Source organism: Cinclus cinclus, chromosome 4 (assembly GCF_963662255.1).
Source record: "Cinclus cinclus chromosome 4, bCinCin1.1, whole genome shotgun sequence".
Classification (NCBI taxonomy): domain Eukaryota; kingdom Metazoa; phylum Chordata; class Aves; order Passeriformes; family Cinclidae; genus Cinclus; species Cinclus cinclus.
In genome coordinates this window covers 58,859,729-58,883,501 of record NC_085049.1, presented here as the reverse complement: position 1 = coordinate 58,883,501, position 23,773 = coordinate 58,859,729, and the positions used below count along the sequence as shown (strand labels likewise).

General features: G+C 47.4%; 1 protein-coding gene across 4 annotated transcripts in view; it reads right to left on the bottom strand.

Annotated features, from left to right (window-relative positions):
* Nucleotides 1-120: 120 nt before the first annotated feature.
* The window catches only part of SGSM3 (small G protein signaling modulator 3), a 28,124-nt gene continuing 4,471 nt past the window's right edge, over nt 121-23,773 (bottom strand). Inside the window, exons 2-22 of one of the 4 annotated variants that reach the window (XM_062492202.1) lie at nt 19,291-19,373; nt 17,979-18,064; nt 16,744-16,810; nt 15,129-15,337; nt 14,873-14,980; nt 13,934-14,077; nt 13,366-13,561; nt 13,020-13,165; nt 12,039-12,266; nt 11,093-11,147; nt 7,355-7,482; nt 6,901-7,056; nt 6,305-6,359; nt 5,838-5,887; nt 4,454-4,606; nt 4,284-4,354; nt 3,931-3,979; nt 3,624-3,709; nt 3,140-3,262; nt 1,731-1,791; nt 121-1,319 (exon numbers count right to left, since the gene is read on the bottom strand). In XM_062492202.1, the coding sequence (XP_062348186.1) occupies nt 1,236-1,319; nt 1,731-1,791; nt 3,140-3,262; nt 3,624-3,709; nt 3,931-3,979; nt 4,284-4,354; nt 4,454-4,606; nt 5,838-5,887; nt 6,305-6,359; nt 6,901-7,056; nt 7,355-7,482; nt 11,093-11,147; nt 12,039-12,266; nt 13,020-13,165; nt 13,366-13,561; nt 13,934-14,077; nt 14,873-14,980; nt 15,129-15,337; nt 16,744-16,810; nt 17,979-18,064; nt 19,291-19,297 (2,262 nt within the window). In that variant the 5' untranslated portion in view covers nt 19,298-19,373 and the 3' untranslated portion in view covers nt 121-1,235. Of the gene's footprint in view, nt 1,320-1,730; nt 1,792-3,139; nt 3,290-3,623; nt 3,710-3,930; nt 3,980-4,283; nt 4,355-4,453; nt 4,607-5,837; nt 5,888-6,304; nt 6,360-6,900; nt 7,057-7,354; nt 7,483-11,092; nt 11,148-12,038; nt 12,267-13,019; nt 13,166-13,365; nt 13,562-13,933; nt 14,078-14,872; nt 14,981-15,128; nt 15,338-16,743; nt 16,811-17,978; nt 18,065-19,290; nt 19,374-23,773 lie in introns of those variants that run through there. The other 3 variants (XM_062492203.1, XM_062492204.1, XM_062492205.1) reach the window with 3 other exon arrangements.

Here is a 23,773-nt window from a genome sequence, read left to right as displayed (position 1 = left end):
TGCCCCAGCTGCTGCCTGACCTCGTGGGCTGCTCCTTGCCAGCACATCTGTCAAGTGGCAGAAAGGAAAAATTAAACCGAGTCCTGGCCCTGTCAAAAAGTAAGACAAAGCCCAGCACTCTCCGAAGACGCAGTTTTTATTTACAAACCCACCAAATAAAGGAAAGTAAGAATCTAGTGTCATCCCATCAGTAGTTTGTGCTCACAGACAAGCGCTTTCAGTAGAAAGTCACAGACTCTGTATCCAGAGCCACCACCACAAAGCAGCAATTCTCCACTCCTGACCCGCATCCCCGTTGCCATCGCAGGGCGAGGAGGACGAGTTAGTCTCCCTGAGCCAGCTCCAACCTAAACCTTGTCCTGAGCTACAACGGTCCCAAAATATACATGTTCCTGGAGTAAATTTACAGCTTTTTGGTTAACAGTAAAAATAATCTAGAGACTAAAATGACAGCATGAAACACTCTTGTTTAGGGGAGAGGTGGTTTTTGTCTGCTCCCAGAGGAGACAAGGACCATCCCCTACGGCTGTTACAGTGGTAACAGGCTGGTAAATTTGGGCAGCTCTTGTCAACACCCCACACCAATGCCAGGGAAGTGGGATGAAACTGATGCCAGTTTTCCCTTCTCAGCTCCAGGTCAAAGGAACTTGTTCACTTGTCCCACAGCAGAGGGGAACTCTTGGCTGGCATGGAGAGGGATGTGCTCTTCCTGCTCCTGTACAGCAGTGAGTCTCCCACCAGCCCAATTCCACATGCAGCTGCAGTGCCATCTGTCAATGGCACCAGCTCTCATGGGTCCAAGCCACCCCACAAGGGCTGTCTGTTCCCCACAGCTCCAGCCACAGACACGCTCACACCCCCACATGACTGCCAGCCTATGGAGCAGTGCACAACGGCTCCAGCCAGGCTGCTCCCCTGGGCACTGGTGGGGAGGCAGGGAGGAGGAAAGCAGAAGATGGGGGTGGCAGAGATGTAGAAAGCTGGGAGGGAGAACTTTCTTTTTGTAGCCAGAACACACTTGTCCCTTTGCAGCATCACCCTCAACCATCAGCCCCATCGGGTCAGCAGCTCAGCCTCTTGGCACTGCTCCATCTGTCCCAGGTGGTCTGGCAGCCCCCACGGGGGATTTTGTCACAGATACAAGTGGGTGGGGAGGGAAGGGCAGGGGGTGAGACATGAGGGGGTGGAGGAGTGTGCGCCATCGAGAAGGTCCCCAGGATGGGGCAGGTTGGGGGTCACCCATCTATGTCCCAGCTGAAGAGATGGTGCTTCACGAGCATGTCCTGCACCCCTTCCTTCAGTGGCTTCTTCTCCTTCTCCTGCAGGATGACACAGAGACCGGGGTCAGTGCATCACGCCCAGAAAACAGGAGGTTGTGTCTGTGGGCAGAGCCTGAGCATGCCAAGGCCTCCAGGCAGAGCAGCTTCCTGCAGTTCCCACCTTTGCACAGCTGGCACAGGGAGAAGCCCTTTGGTTTGGAGAGCACCGGGGGAAAGGGAGCCTGTCAGTTCTCTCTGCCCCAGCTGTGCAGGGCAGGCAGCACCCTCAGCCAGCACTACCACACAGCTCCTGCTGCACAGCCTGCCCTGGCAGGGAAAGCAGCCCCATCCACAGCCTTTGGAGCTGGCTCCAGAGGAAGCAGAGGATGGCCTGAAGCACAAAGCTGGGAGAGGGAGAGAATAAGTGAAGCCCCTGGCTGAGTGAGAGAATAAGGGATGCCACCTACTCACCTCCCTCTTTATTGGCAGTTCCCAATCCTGAGAGAGGCTGAAAGCAAATTTGCCGAGGACTCTGCAACAAAAACAGAAGAGAGCAATGTCAAAACAGACCCCCCAGACCACACTCCCAGCCTTTGCCCACAATTGCTGCCCCAGGCAGACAAAATACACGATCTCCACAGCTTGTCCTGGCATGCCACTAAGCTTACAAGGATGAAATTCCTTGTCTGATGGTCTTGAGAAGAAGCAGCAGTCACTCATTCCCTGTTTCTCCCTCTTTGCTGGGCTCCACATCCAGGCCGAGGCTGGAAGAAGGAGCTTGAAGATGTGACAAGTGCAGCCCCTACAGAGCCTGGTGCAGCAGCACAGGGAGGCAAGGGCAGCCCTGGGCTCTGGGGGACTGCAGACACACTTGGCTGAGGGGTGCACACAGCAGGCAATGGCACATTGCAGGTTCCTCTCCGGAAAGCAGACCCCTGCCTGTAGCACCTCAGAGTTCTGCAACCCCCTCCCTCTCCCTGGAGCAGAAGTGTCCTGCAGCAGAAGTGCTCTAAGGGGTTGGCACAGGGAGCCCCCTTGCTGGCTGGGAGAAATAGGATGCAGGACATCAACCAATCCCACTCGGTTCTTTGGCTGTGCCCAGCTGGCACTGCCCCCATGCTATGAGAAAGCAGCTGTGGGATGGAGGTGGCAGAAACCCCCACCCACTCAGCAGCAGGCTGAGAACATGACACCCTGAAGTGTGCACATACAGGCCTGCTCTGGCTACAGATGCTCCCACTAGGGCCTGAGGAAACTGGGTGGTGCACACAAGAGCCAGCTCCCACTGAAGGGCAGCAGCAATGAGGCTGGAAGAGTGGTGACGGCAGGGGATTTATCCTCCAGCTCCCTGGGACTTCAGCTGGCTTTGCAGAGTGCAGGAGGGCCAGAAGCATGGATGCCCAGAGCCACAGGGATGTGTGCCCTGGGCTCCACACTGCCTTGTGTGATCTCAGGCACTAAAGCTGCCCTCAGCCCCCAACACCACTCCTTCACCTAACCAGGGAGTCAGTGGGTGACTGACTCTTTCCCAGCCAGTGACTGTCCAACTGTCTCCCTAGCACATTCCCTGCTCCCTGCTTTCACTTACAGAGAGGCAAGGCAGAACCCGTGGAGTGCAGTGGGGTTGAAAAGGCAGACTCTCAATCAGAGTAGGTGTACAGCAGGAGGCTGCTGGCAGGAAAAGTGCCTCACAATAAGCTGTCCAGAGATGTGTTGCTGCCTCAGCACATAGCAGGAAATCTCTGGGCTGGGATGTCTGGGCAGCCCATGCTGCAACTCACTGGAGAGGGCTCAAACCCAGCCATAGTGAGGGCCACCTCCTGCAGAGGAGGAAATCTATTCCAGACAATGGCATGGGGACATGCCATGGGGACACTCACCTCAGCTCACATTTGATCTGCACCCAGCCAGGACTGCGCAGGAATGACCAGGGATGGAACCACTTCTCCACGGTCTGCAGGCTTGAGCACAGCACCTCCAGCCACAAGTGCAGCACCTGCTCACTGCAGCAGTAGGGTAGAGGCCTGTTACTCAGCAGCAACAGCCAGGGAAAGAAACTCCATCCCTCTGGGAGAGTCTGTTTTCAGCCCAAGCCCCCCACCCACAGCCCTGTCCCCAGTGGGAACAGGATAACCCAGTAAACTTGTGTGAGCCACTCCATACAACAGGAGTTCCTTCTTTCAGCTAGGAATCAGGCCAGCACAATGCACAAGGAACAAGTCTCACCCAGTGGCTGCAGTGAGAGGGGGCGAAAAACGATGCTCTGGCCTAAGATTGAAATTACTGCTGCCCTTAAGCCCACTCTGTCCCTTCCCAAGCTCTTTGTACCCAAATTGCTGAGGGTACCAGGGCCAGATGACTCACTTGAGTCCAACACAGATGAGAGAACGAAGCTTCACATCCATCTGTGCATGTGCAGCATCGTGTGTCATGTTCACAGCCTGAACCGCCTGCAGGGAGGGAAGGTGTGGTTACTGCTGGGCAGCCACTTCAGCAACACAGCCAAATGCTGCCCTCCCTAGAGCTCCCACCCTCACCAGTGCCCCCTGCTAGCACCAGAGGGGCTAAGGGAAGGCCTGGGAGACTCTTGAGCATCTCCCTCCAACAGTCTCCATAGGAAATGTCCCCAGAGTAGGAGCTGGGCTCTGGCTGGGCTTGGGGCAGCACTCACCCGGTAAAGCAGCTCCTCTGGAGTGAGGACTTTTCCATCTTCATCAAGCCTGTGAAGATCACAGCAGAGACCCAGCTAGCTCCCTTCACCCTGGGCACACATAGGCCTACCCTGCTTCACACCCCAACAGCTCTCATGCTTCTGCTGAGCCCAGAGGTGACCCCACAGCCAGATACAGACCCAGAAGCAAACACAGGAGCCCAGGGGAGGGGACAGGAGCCACTGCCAGCCCCAGATCAGCACAGGCACAGCAGCCTGCTGACCCCACACCCACAGAGGTGGGGCAGACCATGAGCCTTGCCAAAGTGCAGAGCAGCAACAGTTTGATGAGCACAGAGGAGCAAGGCACAGACCTGTAAGTCTTGCAGAGCACGAGGCGAGAGTACACGGAGTCAAAGTCCCGTTCCACTTCCCGGCTTGCAGCCTGGAGGAGCAGAGGGACACACTCAGCACACCTGCCCTACAACCTGCCACCTCAGCCCTCTGGCAACACTGCCCCATGAAAGGAACAGGCACATCTCACCTCTTCAATGAACAGCCAAGGGTGGCAGGCCCCCCCCAGCAGAGATGGCTTCTTCAATCCATGTTCAAATATGGATTTCAAGGCTGGACAGAGTGTCCCTCGCACCAAGTCTGTCACCCCCTCTGTGACAGAGTCATCTCCAGCAATGGAATACTGAGGAACAGGAAGAGCCAGCTCTTAGGGGGCAGACCATGGAGGTGGTACACTCACCTACACCTCTACACAGACCAGTTCCACTCCCAGGTGCCCACCAGAACCCCTCCCCTCCATCTACCTGTCATGCTCTTGCATAAGGCCCCATGTTCTGTGTTACTGCAGGGGATCTCCTGGGACCTTTGTGTTTAGGCTGTGCCCAGGAGACCACACAAGTGACCCCAGCACCATCCCAGCAGCATTCAGCACATAGGAATGCAATGGTGTGATTCTGGCTGAGCTAAGGTACGGAGAGGGACTTGCACTGAGGATCTCTGTGACTCTGTAAGCTGCTAAAAGTCAAGACAAACAGAACCACATAGGAATTTCCAGGTCAGGGGGTACACCACTTTGAGGTAACACACTGACACTCTGTTAACACTCCCATAAAGTGGGATCCTCTCTGTTTGCAGTTTGGAGGAGAAACACTAAGCAGTGCAGGACATTTCTATGCACAGAGAGGTGATCTGCATCTAAGGAGCCAGCCCTGAGAGAGTGGGAAGGAAGCGATACGTCACTGGTGACATCTCTCTGGGGGCTTTCTCTGGGGTCTTGGGTCAGCCTTTGAGTTCTTCCTCACTCCCCAGATGCTGAGAAGAGAGACAACTGGGCCTTCTCCACTTCCCCTGAAAATGGCTTAGGTCAACAGCTGCTGCTGTTTGTCTCATACACACTACCCCAATCTTGAGGGCACATTCAAGTATCTGCTATAGGTAAGTGCCATGCCATTACTGCCAGCTGTAAGAGGAACTAAGACAGATTGACCCCTTGGGCACAGCTGCTTGGGGAGAATACTGTCATGGTAACAAAGCATGAGCAGGATGCATAGGTACAGCCTCAAAGGAGTGAAAGAACATAGACAGCTGAGACCAGATAGAAACACTGCCCTGTTTCTCTCCCTGCTACTTTCTCAGCTTTCATCTCTAGGGTCCTTACAACCCCAGGCATCCCACACAGGTGCCTTGGCAGCCATCTGGGGCCTTCTCCACTTGGCCAGCATGAGGAATTTGAGCAAGCAAGCTTAGGAAGATAAGCTGCCTGATCACATCACAAAGCACTCAATGCCCAGAGAAGGCAAACAGACTGAAGGAGGGAAGTCTATGGCTCTTTCCAACTGTGTTTTTTTCAGTTATGACATAAACCTTTTTTTCATGTGAAGTTTTTTTTTTGCAGTTGTGGGGTTTCTAAGTACCTCTTTACTCCGCTCATCCAAGATCTCCACAAATTTTGCAGGAAACCAACCTACAAAGAGTGAACAAAGAGATGAGCCTGACAAAGATACTGAGAAATCCATACACAAAGCCCAGTGGGAGCTGAGAATAAATCAGAATTCATAGCGCCCACCCTCAAAGAAGGAAGCAAGCAGCCTCAAAATCACAATAACTAAGGCAGCTGCACAAGAAAGCCAATTACAGGACACTGTCCACATGCAGCAGTGGTGATATACACCCAGCCACCCCGTGCCAGGATGGAGCCTAATCCTGCTGTTTGCAAGAAGTAACCAGGTCACCGCTTCATGACTGCTCTCATATGTTTCCTTTGCCCCGGCAGACACTTTGGGTACCTGGCAGAACCTTTACTGCCAGAGCAGTTGCTGTAGATGAATGGATGCTCTGCACCTGGCTCCACTCTCCCCGGTGCAGCCCATCCTGTTCTCACCTCTCAGCCCATTCAGCTCTCCCACCCAACAGTGCTCATCCTTCTGGGAAATGATCTGAAAAAGAGGGAGTGAAAAATATCAGTCGAAGAGGTTGCAGTGGCAGGAGGGGTACAGCTGCCTAGCTGTGTGTCCACAATGAGGAACTGCTTCTCAAATGCTTTGCCAATGTTCTCTTCTCACGTGGCCCAGGACCTTCAAGGGCACGAAGCTACTGCAAACATCCTCTTCTCCCCAGTTTCAGATGGGATGCTCACAGTTAAATGAAAATGGATGTTTTTACAGTCTTATCACAATTCAGTGTGCAGTGTTAATCTGGGACTTGGCTTGGACCAAATCTATCTCTTGCACAGCTGTACAGCAGGTAGGAAAGAGACTTTGAGGTGGAAGCAAGAACAACCCACAGGACAACACTCACAGGAACACACTGCCTCATCCCCAGGCAGTCCCTAAGAGCACCAGCTGCTTCTCTTGGGCTCCTAACTGGGCTCTGAGCTTATCTCCTCCCTTCTTCCCCTGCAGGAGAGGTAGTGCAGCGTCCCAACAGGCTGGGTGTGCTTGTCCCCCCACCGTGGTGGCTGTCCCCAGGCTGACACACCGTAATGATGTCGTTCTTGCGGAAGCCCAGCTCATCGTCATCGTGGCGCTCAAAATCCAGCAGTGCCTTGGCTCGGCGGCGCCGGTTGCGGGAACAGGCCACGTAGTTCTCATGGTCCCGCTGGTGGCTCTCCATGCTGTAGTCCGGGGTCAGATCCTAGCAGGCATGCACACGAGAGCAGAGAGCAGTCAAAGTCCACAGGTGACTCCCAACCATCTACCAAAACTTGCCCGCCCCTGTTCCCAAACCTTTCCCTGCTCCTAGCCAGCAGACAATCTCTCAGCACAGCCCTCCTCCACCACGGATGGATTAAGTGAGCCTCACCCTCCAGCCATTACACCTGGGATGTTCTTTCTCAAGCCCACGCTTCAGGAGCATTTGAACAGCCCTGCTTGAACACTCAAAACCCACGCCTGGAGCACACAGCAATGCAGATTCAGCTGTTTCCACTCACAATGATGCAGTTCTTGGGATCCACACACTGGAAGTGCCGTGCCACCTGGAGAATTGCCTCACGCAGGTCAGCCACCAGCTCTGTCTGCTTGATGTTCTTGGCTTTCAATGCTTCCAGATCATCATCCCCTGGTGGAGTCCATGCAGCCAGAGGGAAGGCGAGGGAAGGAAACCAAGTACATGGTATTTATTTTTTTCTTACCCTTAGAAATTACTGATTCTGAAGAAACCAAAAAAGCCTAACATCAGAAGTACCTAAACTAAGGCAGGTACCTACTGCAAATGTATTCAATAATGTAAATGGCAAATAGCAATTTGACTGCATCAAATTTTAAGGAGATGATACTTCAAACCGCAGATGGAACAGGAATATTGCATCTTTGATCAGTCTGGGAAACTCAGCATAGCAAGGTACTACTTTAGAGAAGTGTCTACAATATATAGACAACTGAAAGGTGGGGCACAAGACTAGGGAACTTGCAATAATTCCCTTCAATTGAAATTCTCTTGAAACTGAATCAGGTTTTGGTTGAATTGCTTCTGATATTTGTATAACTCACAGGCTGAGAACACCTTCTTCACCAAGTCTTGGAAAAGATCTGAAAAAACCAAGACAGCCCACTTTCCTGTGCCAGTGATGAAGTCAGAGCCACGAGGGACCTCAACCTCTCCAAGAGCCAGACTTCAAATGTTTGGGGTGTACAGAAACAGTCATGAGCCCAAAGTAAAAATTACCAAAGCATCTTTCAACCATCACTAATCCCCCCAGGAGTTTTGACAGCCTGTGTCTATTATCTTATGCAAAAAGATACCTGATGGGATGTACTCTTTAGACAGGTATCTGTATTCAGTATCTGAATGCCTTAAATACTGCGTACATGATATTTGGGAATAATGTGCCATTGGCTTATTTTTCTAAAAAAATAATTTTGAATTAAAACCAAAGTGTACTTTCATATATCTACTTTTGCTCCCTCTATAATATACCGAAGGTGTAGTAGCTTGATTAGCAAAATTAACATTTAAACTAATGTACTTTTCACTGAAATCCAATGTTTATACAAACACAGCTTTTATTAAGGAACCAAGTAAATCATTGGCTAGCAAATTAGTATTCTGCTTATCTTCTAGCAGCATTATAGAAAACAATATGAATAAAGTGTGGCCTGAGCTACAGCTGCTACAACAGCTATATATACATTAAGCTTCTGCTAAATAAAAAGTGATTAACAGTATCTTTTAATCATGTGATCCTAATTACAAAGACCCAAACTTTAAGAACATAAATAAAACCACAAAATTAGATACAAAATTATTTTTATAATTGTTTTCTATTTGCTACATTAAATTATTTGAGATACATCAGATACACAGAGCTTAAGAGAAAAGTGAACTTTGCTTCTGGACTAGAAAAATTGTGGGCCATAGTTACTCCTAGTCCAAGCAATAAAAAAATAAAATCTCCTCCTCTGTATTCAGGGGTAGGTTCAGAGCATGCCAGAACTCTTACTATTCAGAGATGCAAAGATTGCAAATAGATAGATAGGTGAGCACGTAGATGTCAGGGATTCCCAGAAATTTCATGCTGCTAAAATAGAATGTGACTAGAGAAGAAACTAAACCACAGCTACACTACCTCTGTGGGCTGCTCTCATTTACATAGACTATTGTTTCTTTCTGTCATCTCTTATCCCATCTGCCCAAAATACCATGCTCTTCCCTCTGTACTCAGATCAATCCTAGCCAAACACAAGCAGGGGACGTGGGAAGCAAGTTCCACACTCTCCCACCTTAGAGTTGACATGCTACAGAGGAAAGCAGTTGGCGTGTCCCCCAGACTCACCTCACTGCACTCAACATTCACACTTTCAAACTTCAGCACCCACATTTCCAAACAGGAAACCACAGAGCATGCTCAGCCACACATGGGGAGGTTCTACTTTGAGCCTGCAAAGACTGACGAGCTGCACAGCTCTGCACAGGACAAGCTCTTCTGTATTCCCTCGGTGCAAAGCCCACACAACAGGAAACACCTCTTGCATGTTCTGCTCTCCACCAAATTAACTTTTGTTGCTTCTTTCTCTTCCTGCGTTATAAATCTGGTTCAACTCTTTGAACCTCAGCTACAGAAAACCCTGACCAACCTGATCTAGCATGAGCAAGAGACATTCAAGCAAGAGACATTGGAATACATACACCGAGAGGTCTCTTCTAAACACTGCTCCTGTGATTCTGCCTCCTGCCCAAGTGACTACCACATCTGAATTCACTCAAAGGAAGAAGAATTAAACTCTGGTTAAGTTCTCCTTTCCTCCCAGAGGAGGACTAAGCACCAGTAGCTACACAGTAACTATCAAAGGCAGCAGACTTTACACTTAGGATTGATTGTCAGTTCCCAGTAGAGGGTGAATTTATCACATACAAGCTTTCCTTCCTCTCACTTGGGCTGAATTTTTCCATTGTGGTCAATTGGTGCAAGATGACAACTTCTCAGTTTTAACCAACATTTTAAATACTAAGAATAATGCTAGGTAAAACACAGGATGGACATTGTACAGAAGCCCCACTAAAATGAGAAAACCCGATAAATTATCTCTGTTCTACCACTGATATATTTTGAAGCTTGAACTTAAAAGTTTATCTTTGTGCATGTGCATAAATCATTATCACTTTCAGAAAAATACACAAATTGTGAAGGAGACTATCTGAGACACAAGAAAGGTGCATGTGCCAGCCATGTTTCCTTGCCAGTTCAGTCTGTACCAACTGTATGAGAACATGACATACAAAACCTCTGAGTTTAGGTTGCACAAGCAACTCTCCTGTGTTTCTTCACTTCTGCATGCTTGACTTTACAGCATCGTGGGTATTCTACCATAAGTTTTCTATGTAATCCTCTATGTGCTTGTAGGAAGCCTGTAATAATATATCAGCTTCCTGGAGAACATCAGAAAAGCACCTCTCTGGAAAGACCAGTAAAGCCCATTTTTAGATTTCTTCAGGCCATTTCAACCACAACAGGAACACTGTTTGAGCCCTGTAAATTCAGCATGTTGTCTTCTTCCGGATAAACAGTTCCTGTGGTGACATGTGACAATTTCAAAGCTAGCCAATTTCAAGTAAGGTGATGACAGTGAGGCTTACAGCAGGAAGGGCTCTTATGGAGTCAAGAAATAAGTTACTCTTAAACCCCTCCAAAAGCTATTCTGACTGTGTCTTCTCTGGATATATGTTGGCTTGGCTCATAAGCGAAGAAAATTAAGCATCAAAACCATTCACAACATCAAACTCTCAGAATAAGTAAGGGAAATATAATGATGCTTTCATTTATAATTTTGATGGGTGACACACTAGACATCCTGCCCTGTCTTAGATCTTCATAGATGTTCCTGAACTGAGCAGAGTAAGATCAGAGAGTACCACATCCAGCCTGTGGACTGCATAAGGTCTGCCAGAAAATGTGTCTGACCTGTTGGTCAGTGCAGGAAGGACATTACAGCTGGGCTCAGCTGCACCTCCTCTTGGTCACTACTCATGGACTGTCCAACCTAAAATTTACTTTCTGAGGTCAGATCAAAGAAAGCAAGTAGTAAACTGCACTGCTTCCCTCTCATCCTTCAGTTCTGACTCCCTTCTCTCCAATCCCTTTGTCCCAGCGTTTCCCTGCTTTGCCTGCTCTCCTCCTTCCTAAGCTGCTGTAGCCACCAACTACACATGAAAGGTGCAGGACTGTCCTTACCAAAAAGCAGAGAGGTGATGCCGGATTTCCTGCGCTGAGTCCTGCGCCGCACAATCTGCAGCAGAGGGAAGAGAGAGAACAAAGTGCACACGTTAGTATACAGATTTCAGAAATAAAATAAAGTAAAACAAAAATAAACTCTCCACACCAGTCAGCTCTGGGCAAGGGTCCTGACAGCTACCACTAGAAGGGGCAGGCCAATGAACTGGCAGTTTTAGACAGCAGTTGTTCTAGTCCTAATGCACTGAATCAGCTCTACTGCTCCATCTGTTCCATGTGTTACAGATTCTTTATACCTTAATTATTACAAAAGCATAATACAAGTTCAAGAATCGACCACAATCCATGTAAATAATTTTAACTCTAATTCTATTTGTTATAAAAAGCAGTTCCGTATGTAATTGTATATAAATTTCTAAGTGGGTGGCTATTACATTTTAGAATTGCCTGAGTGTCTTGTCTGCAACTGTAGATTTTAGTCCAAGATTAAACACAGGTGAATTTTTAATTTGGCTTCTCAAAAGCAGCTGCTGCTGTTTTCTGACTCTACCTTCCAATGTTATTTTAGTGTACCAGTTTCTTACTAATGGATTAAATCCAATTCCTACTCTGCATGCTTCAAGCAAATTTTTGGCTTGAACAAGCACACGTTTCTTCCAGTTTCCATCAATGAAATGCATCACATTTCATCATCACCCTCATGAATAATAATTACAATCAGTGTCAATATTCCTTTCATCTAGGGATTTATCAGCCAGGACAGATCTGGCAGCACTTCATTGGTACAGAACCTCCCAATAAATTTCCTTCACCATGTAACAATTATCCCAGAACCAAAAATCCTCTCAAACAGGAGGACCTCTTGCTCATAAGCAGCAACTGGGTGGGAACACGTAAGGAACGGTACAAAGGGAGCAGCAGAGGCAGCGGGACTCTGTGCACTCACTTTGGACAGATTGTTGACAGTGGTGCTGGAGTTGAGCAGCTGTCCCTGCTCGGCAATGAGGTAGGCCAGGTGTTTGCGGCGCTGGGTCTCCACCGCCACGTCCGTCAGCGAGCCAGCCACGCGCATGGCCTCTCGCAGCAGCACATCTGCATCCTCAATCTGGCTTGGGATGTCTGACAGCGTGTTGAAGATCGAGGCAGAGTTCTCAGACTGGATCAACTCATCCTCCTGCAACAACACAGTTGTTTTTGCCTCGTGGAGGGGTGAACATGACTCTCCTCCCAGAATTCTAGCCAGCATTTTTTTGAATCACAGTATTCGCCATTGAAATGAAATCAAATCAGCATGGAAAACCAAACTCAAACCTACTGTGCAACCACTAGGACTGGTCGCATCAGGGATCTTGCTAGGGATAAGAGAATGGCAGCTGCACTCTAGAGCACCTACCATGTCAAACCGTGCTCCGCCTTCCCCTTACTCCCAGCAGGATCACCCTTGCCCTTTACACAGCAAGCTGGATACAAAACTGTTTTTCACATAGAAAAGGAAAAGATCAGGCCAGCCAAATCAGAGCAATGCTCATGTCTTAGAGCAGTTAAGCAATGCCATCTAAAACTTCCCAGATGATCACAGCTTTGGCTTTCTCTTTCCTCCTAGATTGTGCAAAATCAAGAGGTATCTTGGTTTAGGTTTAGATAAGATGGACCCTCAGGCTAGGATCTAGCCTGATTACAGGGTGGCAGCTGATGAGGTTTAATCATGTGGCAACAAATGAGGTATGCACAGGAAACAGCAATCTCTAATTTCTGTGAAGTGCTTTAGAAGGTTTTCATAGCCTCCAGTTCCGAAGGCAGCAGGAAGTCGTCTTCCCTAACACACTCCCAAACCACATAGAGCAAGTGGATGCAAAACCTTCTTGCCCCTAAATCTCAGAATTAAACATTGAAATACTATAAAGGAGGGAGAGGAGTTGGGAATTACCTTCATACTTAGCATGCCCAAAGTGACTTGAAACAGCACCAGAGAGCCCTCGTAGAAGAAGAGGTCCCAAATACGCAGCAGCAGCTTGATGTGGACAACACTAGCAAAAGAGGTGAGGAACCAGTGCAAGGTGATCAAGGAGAGCTCTGCAAACAGAGACATGGAAAATAATCACAACAAAGGAAGTCAGTCAACCAGTGAAGGTAGACTCTCCTAAGAGCTTTCCTCCATGCACTGCCTCCAGGGTCAGGAGGTGTTCTCTTCTCCCTGATGGTCCCCTTTGTGAAAAAAAGAACCCTTTGTCTGTATGTCACTCTGGCAAGAAATTTCTAGGGTAGACTTATACCAATGTCATGCTCTTGAAGCAGCTTGTCCAGGCGGGGCAAATACTGCACGATGAGCTGCCGCAGGACACGCTGGTCTGTCTGCACGCCCATGAGGGTGGTGCTGAAGTAGGAGGCAGGAACCAATTCCTCAATGATAGCACACATCATCCAGAAGGCATCTTCCTCCTCCAAGAAGAGTAGCAAAGAGGCAGCCACCTAGGATTTTGAAGGAAAAAAACTGCATGTTATAAGAGGAGTAGAACTCTTTCCCCACTTTCTCACATGGAGAGATGATGCAGGTGACAAAAATCTTCCTTCTGCAGGAGCTCTACTGCAGTCTCCACTGAAGGGATTTCTCCTCAGTATGACTGTCCCCTCCCCAACAGATGGACCAAAGTCTTCCATATCTTTGGATGTGTGGTGCTACTCTGCTCTCCCTTTCTTAGGGAAAGTATTCCAGGAAGAAGGGATTTCTTTTCAGCCCATCTGGAGACCACAGTATCTGGCAGCACTACCTCAAACCATTTGCTCTGGTGCAACCGGAGACAAACTGATCCCTATCACAAAGACACTCTGAAAGCAGCTTACCATGCCAGTGCCCTGACAATACCCGATGTCTGGGTAGAGCCAGGCAAGTCCCCGCAGAATCCTGCGCAGCCGTGGCACCCCGATGCTGTTCATGTTGGAGAAGCAGGCGTTGCTGGGCATTGTACGTAGCAAGTCCTTTTCAATCTGTCAGGCAGCCATAAACAAAGATAGAGTCAGCTTGCAGCACCTGAAAAACTGCCTTCAGCTCTCTGCACTTCCCCCAGCCCCCTGTCTCAGGGAACTCTGCCTCCCCACACCCACCCGTAAGTCGTCAGGCACCAAAGAAGGTGTTCCTGTCCAAGCACCTGAGGTCAGTTTAACAGCCTTCACTGACATGTGGGAAAATGCCAGTGCAGACAGGGGCTTGCCAAATCCCTAGAAATACTTCTCTAAATCCAGACCCTAGTTTCACCACTGACTATAGGAAACATAAACTAGTTAAGAATTACATCTGCTTGGATTTCAAGCAGAATGTATTCCAGAGAAAAACCAACAACCTGTCCAAATCCATGAGATCAAAGGAAGAGCCAAAACACCCTTTAACAGTCTTGTTGGTGTTTGGAAACCTTGGAAACTTGTTTGAAGGAACAAAGACAGGCCCTGAAAGCAGCTGCCACAACCTCAACAGAGGTGCATCTGTCAGCCTTTCACCCTTTCATCAGTATCAGGATGTTTGCTGAGATGCAACTGCAGCATTTTTCTAGTCTGCAAGTAGCATGGATGAAACCCTTTACCTGCTGTCCTAGGAAAGAGCAGAGCTAAACAATTGTTATTCCAACAAAACAGAGGAGAAATATGCCTCACAGGATTAAGCTTTAGCAGGATTTAAGTACACACCCCCTCAACTGCCCCTTCTGCAGGTGTCAGGCAGACACCCCATCTTCCTCTCACAGCAAATGCTGCCCTTCTTCCCACTCAGCACTAGGAAGTATCTCCTACCTGTTTGGCAGCAATGGTTTCATCGTTAGAGCTGTTCTTCACGATATCTCGATATGACATCTCTGAGTTCCTCTTCTTCTGCAAAGCCCCTGAAAGGCGCATCCACAGCTGGGGGGACAGGGTGAACAGTGACAGAAGTCACTCAGACAGCCACAGAAAGCCATAATCTGACACCCTCTCAACCAAGAGATGCCATTCCATGATCTCTTACTCCAGGCAGGAGTGCCTGCCCAGAAAAGGCAGCACTCTCTCTCACCTGTGGCCTCATGCTATGTGGGATGCCGGCCAGCACCAGGGAGCGCAGCTTGTCTGAATGTGGCAGGGTGACCTCAATTTTGTCCCACGTGAGGTCACCCACATCATGATTGTGTGTGAATTCCAGATGAGCCTGCCACTTGAGCCTCTGCTGTGGTTCCTCTGTCAGTGGCACCCCCAGAAGCTTGCTGGAGTTTGGCTCAGCACCATCTGCCTCAGCAAAGGGAGGAGAAAGGAATGAGAGAGGGAACAGAAGAGGAAATGAACACACGGCAGGGTGGGGAATAGGATGGCCATCTGAAAACAGCACACTCAAAACATTCATATCTTCCACTCAGAGCATGGAAAGGCAAAGGTTGGTTTCTAAATGCCTGCTCCATGCAGCAAATTTTAATGACCATAAGCAAAAGGCTTGGGACCTTGAGAACTAAGAAGCTGTCAGCAGGCTTCTAGTCTCCACTTACTCATGATTTAGAGCACAGTGTGGCTGGAATTAAACAAGATCCTGGCAGCAGTCATCCTGCTGGGTTTTGTAAGGATCTGTAAATCAGGCTGACAAAAGCATAGCAAGCCTCAGAGCTGGAAAGCAGAAGCTATATGCTCATGGAAGTAATGAGGTGCAAAATGTTAACTTTGGGGATATTTAATCACCAAAAATGCTTTAATAAGGACACTTCCAAATTCATGATGAGAGAGCACCTTAACTCAATGCTGTTATTCTAAAATAGATACTTTAGCACAAGGACAGGCTTGACGCAAGGCACTCTGTCCTTCATCGTATAATACATCCTAACAAGGCATTCCAAATCTTTCTGCTGATTTTATAATGCACAGGTCTATCAAATGTTCTGGCTGAAAAAAAAAAAACAACACTGTGTTCTGTCCTCATCTTCAGGTCATTGCTTCAAAGAAGATCCTCTATGCCTAAAGGTGCCTCAGGGCACACACGCAAACAACTTCAGCCCTTATATTATATAGCCTGAGCCCTGGGAATGACCCCCAGAGCACATGAAAAAATTCCTACATCTCCCCCTCCTTTCTCTTCCTCTTTGCTAAGACAGCCAGCTGTTGTAGTTCAATGCTTAGCTTCAACAGCACTCCATGCCTCCTTCTATTTGGTTGCCTGCCTCCATAGCTTGCAGAAAAAACTAGGATGTAGGTTTTTCCCCAACAATTTGCCCCACAATTTACTGAGATGCTGAGGTGAGCATACCATACTATCACTCACCTTGGCCACGAGTTTTTCAGCAGACAGCACATTTCACTGTGCCTGCTATGAGACCTTGCAGTGCTACTGAACACAATGGAGGTCCCACTGTGAACTGGGAAAGTTGCCCTTCTTCAGCATGCAGCTCCTAATGGAAATGGTAATGCCTCAACTTTTCTCCCTCTTCCCCATGGCACAGCATAAGGGGATGGAAATGACTGCTGCACAGTCTATGTTCTTGACTTCCATAAGGCCAGCACATCAAATGCTGATTTGATTACAAATGGTAGGATACAGAAACAGGTGAGTAGACAGGACTTGGCACAGAACGACTGCAAAATCCTGTGACGCTTGAAAGCATGGGAAGGGCTGGACACAATGCAAGTGGGAGGGATGGGACTGGTTTTACCTTCCTTGTCAACTCGGAAACCAAATTCATCATAGCGGAACTCCGGCTGCTCAACGGATTCTTCTTTCTGGGAAATGTGAGGAAAGAAACCAGACATTTTCAGCAGTTTATCACTGAATAACCAAAGAGAGACACATAGATATTGCCTCATTCCACCACTGCCCACTCTGTGCCCTTTGAGCAACTGGACCCCTTGCCCTTTAATTTTTAAAGCCTTCCACCACAATTCCCAGCTGAGGAGGTGTTGCCTGACATTTCCATTTTCACTTCTCCATGAAAAAAACTACACAGATTTTCCCAGCAGGAGTTTAGCTCAGCATCTTATCAAGATCAGGACTGCTCACCTGGAGAGACATGCAGCCCTCCTCACTGACTGAGGAATATACACCAGCTAAAGTGGCTTTTTACTGTCTGCATCAATAATACACAGCCATCCTTCCTGTTACCTCTGCACACACACAGCAAATTCAGCTCCCTGCACCACTCCATCTCCTGCCTGTTGCTCTCAAATTTCCTTTGAAAGGCAACAGGCAAAACTGGGATTTGCACCTGTGATGCAAGTCCAAATTATAGGCCAAAGAAACCTAAGGTCCATGACCCAAATTTCAACCTTCTTCATCTGTGCTCGTGGTAGGCTTTGAGGTGTACTGGGGGACGCACACTGGAGATTACCTCCAGGCTTTTTTTAGGAGTAAAAACCTACTGCTCTCTCCTCTTCCCTGCAAGCCCACCTGCACCTCCTGTGGGGACTCTTGCAAGCACTACACCTGAGCAGCACCCAAGAACCAAGAGGCACTGCCCACCTGCCTCCACAAAAATCTTTAATCTGCTTTCAGCAAACACTGCAGCTAAATTACAAAATTCCACAGCTGCTTCCTTCCTTCCTGCTCTACCCACCTGGTGACAAGCTTGAGGCTAGCATTTCCTGCCATGCACAAGCCATCCAGAGTAGTTTGATGATGACAGAGGCTCCCTGGGTGTCAACATTTTTACAGTGGAGCAATAGTTGCAAAACAGCAGGGAAATAATTCACAGAAGTTTCTTTGTACTCTGCAAGATCCTCTTGCAAGAGCCAGAACGCAACCACAAAACATGTGAAGTCCACAACCAAAGCATTGGAGGAAAAGTGCACCTCTCCCTCCTTTTCCCTATGGTTTTAAAAGACACCAGAAAAAAACAGGTTCCCTCTACTCTTGCAAAGCCAGAGACCATCCCCACCCTGCCCCACACTGTACCTGTGTGTATTTTGCCAGGATCTCCTGAGGCCAGATGCTGGGTGTGAGTGCTGAGAAGGGACCTCCAGCAGAGGGAGTGTGATGGCCTAAACAGAAAGAGATCAACACGTGTAATAGTGAAAACCTGGAACACCTTTGGAAGATACAGACTGCTTCAGCAGGAGAAGGACTCCCTCATCAGTTTGTTGCTACTGCTACTAAACACTGAGACAGCTCCCACTTCACCAGGGAAGCCAGCACTTTCCAATAGTTTTGTTCCTTTTTATTGAGCAAAAGAGCCAAACTGAGTTTCCTCTAAGAAAGTGATTCTTAAGGAAGAGAAATAGCTCCATGGCATCATATGATCACTCACCTGCTTGGAAAAGCTATGTGATCAGTAAAAGGCCAGGGGTATCATCACCAAATAAATATTATTTTGCAGAAGTAAATTCCTCCTATGGACCAACACCAGCAGCACTCCAGAGTTCCCTGAAACTGTCACTGAGGCAACAGGATGGAAAATCAGAGCCCTCAGAAAGATGCTCAACTGCTCCCTTTATTCCCAGCAGGCTGGGGTATTGTCAGACCATGCATAACGAGCTGCAGCAGTGAAAGTATGCCTATAATCTTGGTCTTTTGTGTCCAAGGCAAACACCCTTCTGGTCTCAGGTAGAATCCCAGTGAACAGCTTCCCTTGGAATATAAGCCTTGCAATTGAAGCAGATAAACATGTCCCAAATCTTTGTTCTATCAGCAAGACAAAGGTCTACTTGGCCTTGAAGTATAGTCTCCCCCAGGGTTATGTGCCCTGAATTAACCAGCTGGACCAGGAAGGAAAGTTTAAAAAAAAGTACAGGGTGGGAAAGTTGGCTTCTTTAAGAAGGAGAAAACCTGGTTGTAGCAAAGCTTTATCTCAGAAATCCACAACTGAACTCCAGTTATTCTTCAGCATTCTGCCAGTCCAAAACTGCCACTGTAGAGCAAAAATCTCTCACAGTCATTATGAGCCACTCACTTTGGGGGAAATCCTGGGGGGAGAACAGAATCAAGCAAATGTTAAGGATAAATGGGGAAGGCAGACCACATTTCAGCCTCCTTCTTCCTCTCTGTTCAATGGCTGGAAAAGCTTCCACATGGTAAAAGAAGGAACTGAGTTGACCTGAGTGAAAAGGCTGCTGGGCCGCAAAGTTTCCTCTCTCTCAATCTGACCAGAAAGTATGTTCATGTAAAGAATGGCTCTTGGAACCAAAAGCTTCCTTACAAAGTTTCAGCTGAAGACAGAGCAAGCAGCCAAATGAGAAAGAAGATGCTGTATCAATTTCTGTGTGCTCACCTGACATTGCACTAGGTAAGGCTGAGTGGCACAGGTGTCAGCAGGTCCAGAAATGCTGTCCACAGAAGTGAGATGTTACACTCCTGTTATAAAAAGAAGAAAAGGGTGATGAGAGAATTCAATTAGCTTCTAAGAACATGGTGGGGAGCTGACAGACCCTTCTCACACAACTTCCTCACGTGAAAATTAAATTCCTTAGTATTTAAGTTCCACTCCCACAAAAAATAAATTCCAGAGACTGGAATTTCCTTTTGGTTTCATACCAACTGACCACCTAGAAAGAGCACACTGTCATTTGCCTTATTTCTTGTGGAAATAACAGTATTGCCGGTTGAAAGAATGCCAAAAAAAAAAAACCAAGTCAACTTTTAACACCTTTTCCATTGTGTATTGTGAGTTCTGTATTTAATGATGTAAACTAAGGAAACACCCCATACATCATCATTCTCTGAAGACACTGACCATGGAGAAGGGTCAGGAGTGGTGAAAAAGATTTAAGGGGGTATAATTAGATGCAATAAATCCAAAAGATATTTTAGGAGTAGCACCACAAAGGACAGGAGTAAAGTGTCTAGGGCTGCAGAATACAACTCCCTGAAGCATGTGGATGTGGACTACATGCTATCCAGTACCTGTGCAATGAGTCACGAACCAGGTTCCTCTGAACTAAATCAGGTCATAGAGCTCCCCTCCTTGCTTTCCTGACAATAGTCAACAGCAGATTTTTATGGGGATTTCTATGAAAACAACAGAATAGTTAGTAATCAGAGAGATTCTGGACTTCATGATCAACCTTACAATTTGTGTATGGGAGACAGCAAGAGCCAACTTTATCAGGCAGAGATAAAGCCAGTGCTGGGATAGATCAGTCACCCACACTTCCTTGGGAAAGAACCTGGGAGAAACTAACATTTGCACATCTAGGATGGCTTTTCCAGCTTCCCTTTTCAGTAAAGCTACTTGTGACTGTAAGCTGCTAAAAGGAGGAACCCCAGGGACTCATCCCACAGGCCCTATCCAAGTTGTTTTAGCTGATTAGTACAAGGTTATATTGCTTTTGCATCTCAGTGAGCTTTCCAGTGAGCACTTGCAGCCAGGAAACAACTTGCTACAGCGCTCCAAGATAAGAAGCTGTACAACACTGCAAAAGCATAAAAAACATCTGTGTCTGGGAACACAAATGATAAGGTTTCCTCCTTACAGATTTAAACAGCTCTCTGCCTAAGAAAGGCCAGCTTGGATGAACAGACACTCTGATCCATTCTGACACCAACTCATAGGGCAAAAAGAATCACAAACAAACAAAAAAATAAAATCCAGCTTTTGTTTCTGAGAAGTAATGTTGCCCACAGGATGGTCAATTGCATGTTCACCAGTTCTGCAAATGTTCGTCTGTTCTTCCCTATGCTCTCATCCCATTTGTTCCCTTAGCACCAAATCTTCTCTTAGCAGTTGAAGATAAGACAACTACAAAATGAGCATCTGCATGCTCGCATTACATGGGAACACACAGGGCATGCACCCCAAGCAGGTAAATTGGCTGGTATCACCTACTTCCTTTTCAACATTGCTGTCAATGTATTTTGATGCTTTTTTCACTGCCTTGCTACCATGACTGCTCTGTTCCTGAGCCTGCAAGGTGTCCTTCTCCCCTGCCTTATCTCAGCCCACTTAACCTTGTTTCCTATGGCTTTTATTAGGAAGGCAGTCACCTCGTGATACATCTGCCATGCTTCTCACTGCCCGTGCTCTGAATCCATCCTCAGTGCCTCGAGCTTGTGAGTAGAGATTTCCCTCAGCCATTATTAACCTTCATGGCATGCACAACCACTGCTGACCCAACCTGCTGTGGAGGAGCCAGGCCAGGGTGTCAGGCATGTGGCTGAGAAAAAAAAAACAAAACTCATAACAAGGGAATTAACCACAGTGCTTTGAAACAGAGCAGGAGAGTGCTGAGTGAGTCTCTCCTTGCCCCAAGACAGGTACAGCAGATGGAACACCCTCCCTTGTTCACATCATCATGCCCTGGCCTCTGCCTTGCTGGGGATCACTCCCCTGCCTGCTCTCCTGTCCCTGACATTAGAGCACTGAACTTGGTGGGCAGGTTTTTCCTGCCCCTGGTTCCCATAGAAACCTTCCTGCAAGCACCCATCTGGGACAGAGCCCTGAGAGAGCATGAAGCTCACCTTGCTGCTGACCTGGTTGTGCAGAAGGGCAGGGTGAGCAGCAGGAATCACAGCAAGGGAAGGCTACTGCTGTGGCACATGGAGACACTGCCCCGGGCACTGCCCTCAGGTGTCTCCAAGAGAACGTGCTGAGGCCACTGAACCAGCCCCTTTCAGCACCACAGGAACTGGGAAGAAGGTTTCCTGACAGGCAGGCACCACCTAGTGAGAGCCAGGAGGAGGAGGAGGATATCTAGCATGTGGGATTGACACAGGAAGGTCATCCTTCCTTTGACTGAGGGATATAAACCTAAAACAACTCTCAAGCTCTCCTAGCCAGGAGATAACAAATAAGAAAAGGGGCTCCACAAAGCTAGTAAAAGTATATGTGTGAAACTGCTGTGTTATTTGCAACATACACTTCTGAAAAAAAAAACAACAGTAAGAAATACAAAGGAAAAAAAACACATCAGATCCAACAAATATTAACAGCAATTCCAAATTCTCAGTACTACAAAATTAAAAACAGCTTCACCCACACATTAAAGAGCATCTCCCATGTTTAAAGGCAATTTAAGTTTCTTACAAGAAGCAATTTTGGTCACATAACACGTAGTCTTCATATTTTGAAAGAAATGTATTGTTTGCTAAAATGCAAATAGGACTTGTTAATCACAGATTTACTTTTTGAATTCAGAGTCCAAAATAAACCACATGACCACTGATTCCAGCCTGCTAGAAGACAGGTGTGATGTACCTGAAAAAGAAGGCTGCAAGGGAAGCACGCAGTCAGCATCAGGTACAGCCATTTGAAGAACTCCACTTGCAACACCCTTGTTGGAGTTGCAAACACACACCATGCAGGTTGATGTCCAATTAGTTTATTTTCTAGTGCAGGTGTCCTTTAGAAATTGATGTTTGCAAAAGAGTCCTGCAAATTTACCTCCACTTGGAAATACTGTGCCTCCCCTGGACACACTGGCTCTTCTCCACAGCTGTAGTATGAGAGATTTCAATTACCTGGCTCCTGGCAAACACCAGATAGCAATCTCCTGTTGCCTGTGTTTTACCTGTTTGGCCTCTTTTGCCACGTGATCTCCACTTAAGCCTGTGGTGGTAATGCCTGGATGTGCTAAGCACAAAATGATACTGTCTGGAGCCTTTCAGTAGGAGCTTTATTTTTGGGACACAAACTCCTTCCCAGGAGTGGTTTCCCCCCACTGATTTTAAGGAAAAAAAAAAGAAAATCCACAAAGAAGGCAGCATACCTCTAGCAGACTGGGCAGAAGTCAAACATTTTACCAAGTAATGTTTTTGTATCCTGAAAACTTTACAAGCAGTAACTATGCAGGAACCTCCACTGAGTATGGTCAGAAGGAGCAGAACAAGCATAACAACTCTTTCTAGAATTATTTTCATTCACTGTTACAAGAACTGCACCTCTGTTCTGACAGTTACAACACCTTTTCTGACAGTAAGCTAGCATGGGAAAACTGTTTTCCTTTATGTTTAATGAACAGAAAGCAACCGTGTACGCAGTAAATGCCATTGCCACCTCTGGATTGTCAGCTGGTTTCCACTGTTCTCTATTCTCTTCCTTTATTAAGAAATAAAGCTTTGGGAGAGAAATGTGATTGAAAGTCACAGTACCCATTTAGGAGGCTATGCATGTTGGTGTAGTTCTAGAAGCCTTTTCCAGCTCAGCTCTTCAAATCCCAAATAGGTTGGGCCCAATTTAACATCACCCTCTCTCAGAAATCAGACAAAAGCTCTACATTGAACCAGGCAGTTCAATTTCATCTTCCTACAACCAGAAAACATACGTTTTCCAAATTATAATCCTGATGTGCTCAATGAAATGTCCAAGGGAAACCCTCAGCAGGATGCCCTTGGCCTGCCTTCCCTTCCCCCATCAGTGTCTCCCTCAGGTCGGGCAAAGGCATATCCTGGAGCTGCAAATGCCATTAGTCCACAAGTCAATATTTGCTTTGCACACAGAGTCAGAAGAGAACCCCAGCTTCACAAATACATAAGTGAGCAAAGCACAGCCACACACCTGACCAAGGGGCAAACAAGATGCAGAGAGCTGCTGTCCCTCACACCCTGACACGCTGGCCTTGTAAAAAATGCAGAATCCCACACAGACACTGACACAGACACTGGTTAAAGAGTCAGTGTGGTGTTAGAGAACCTGGCTCATCCCAAACTTTCTGTCTGAGGCTTTCAAACCATAACCAGCCTCACACTGCTTTGGGTGTTGAGCAACACGTACAAACAGGCTGGAAGTGCTGAAGTGGCCTTCAGGCTTCCTTTCTACA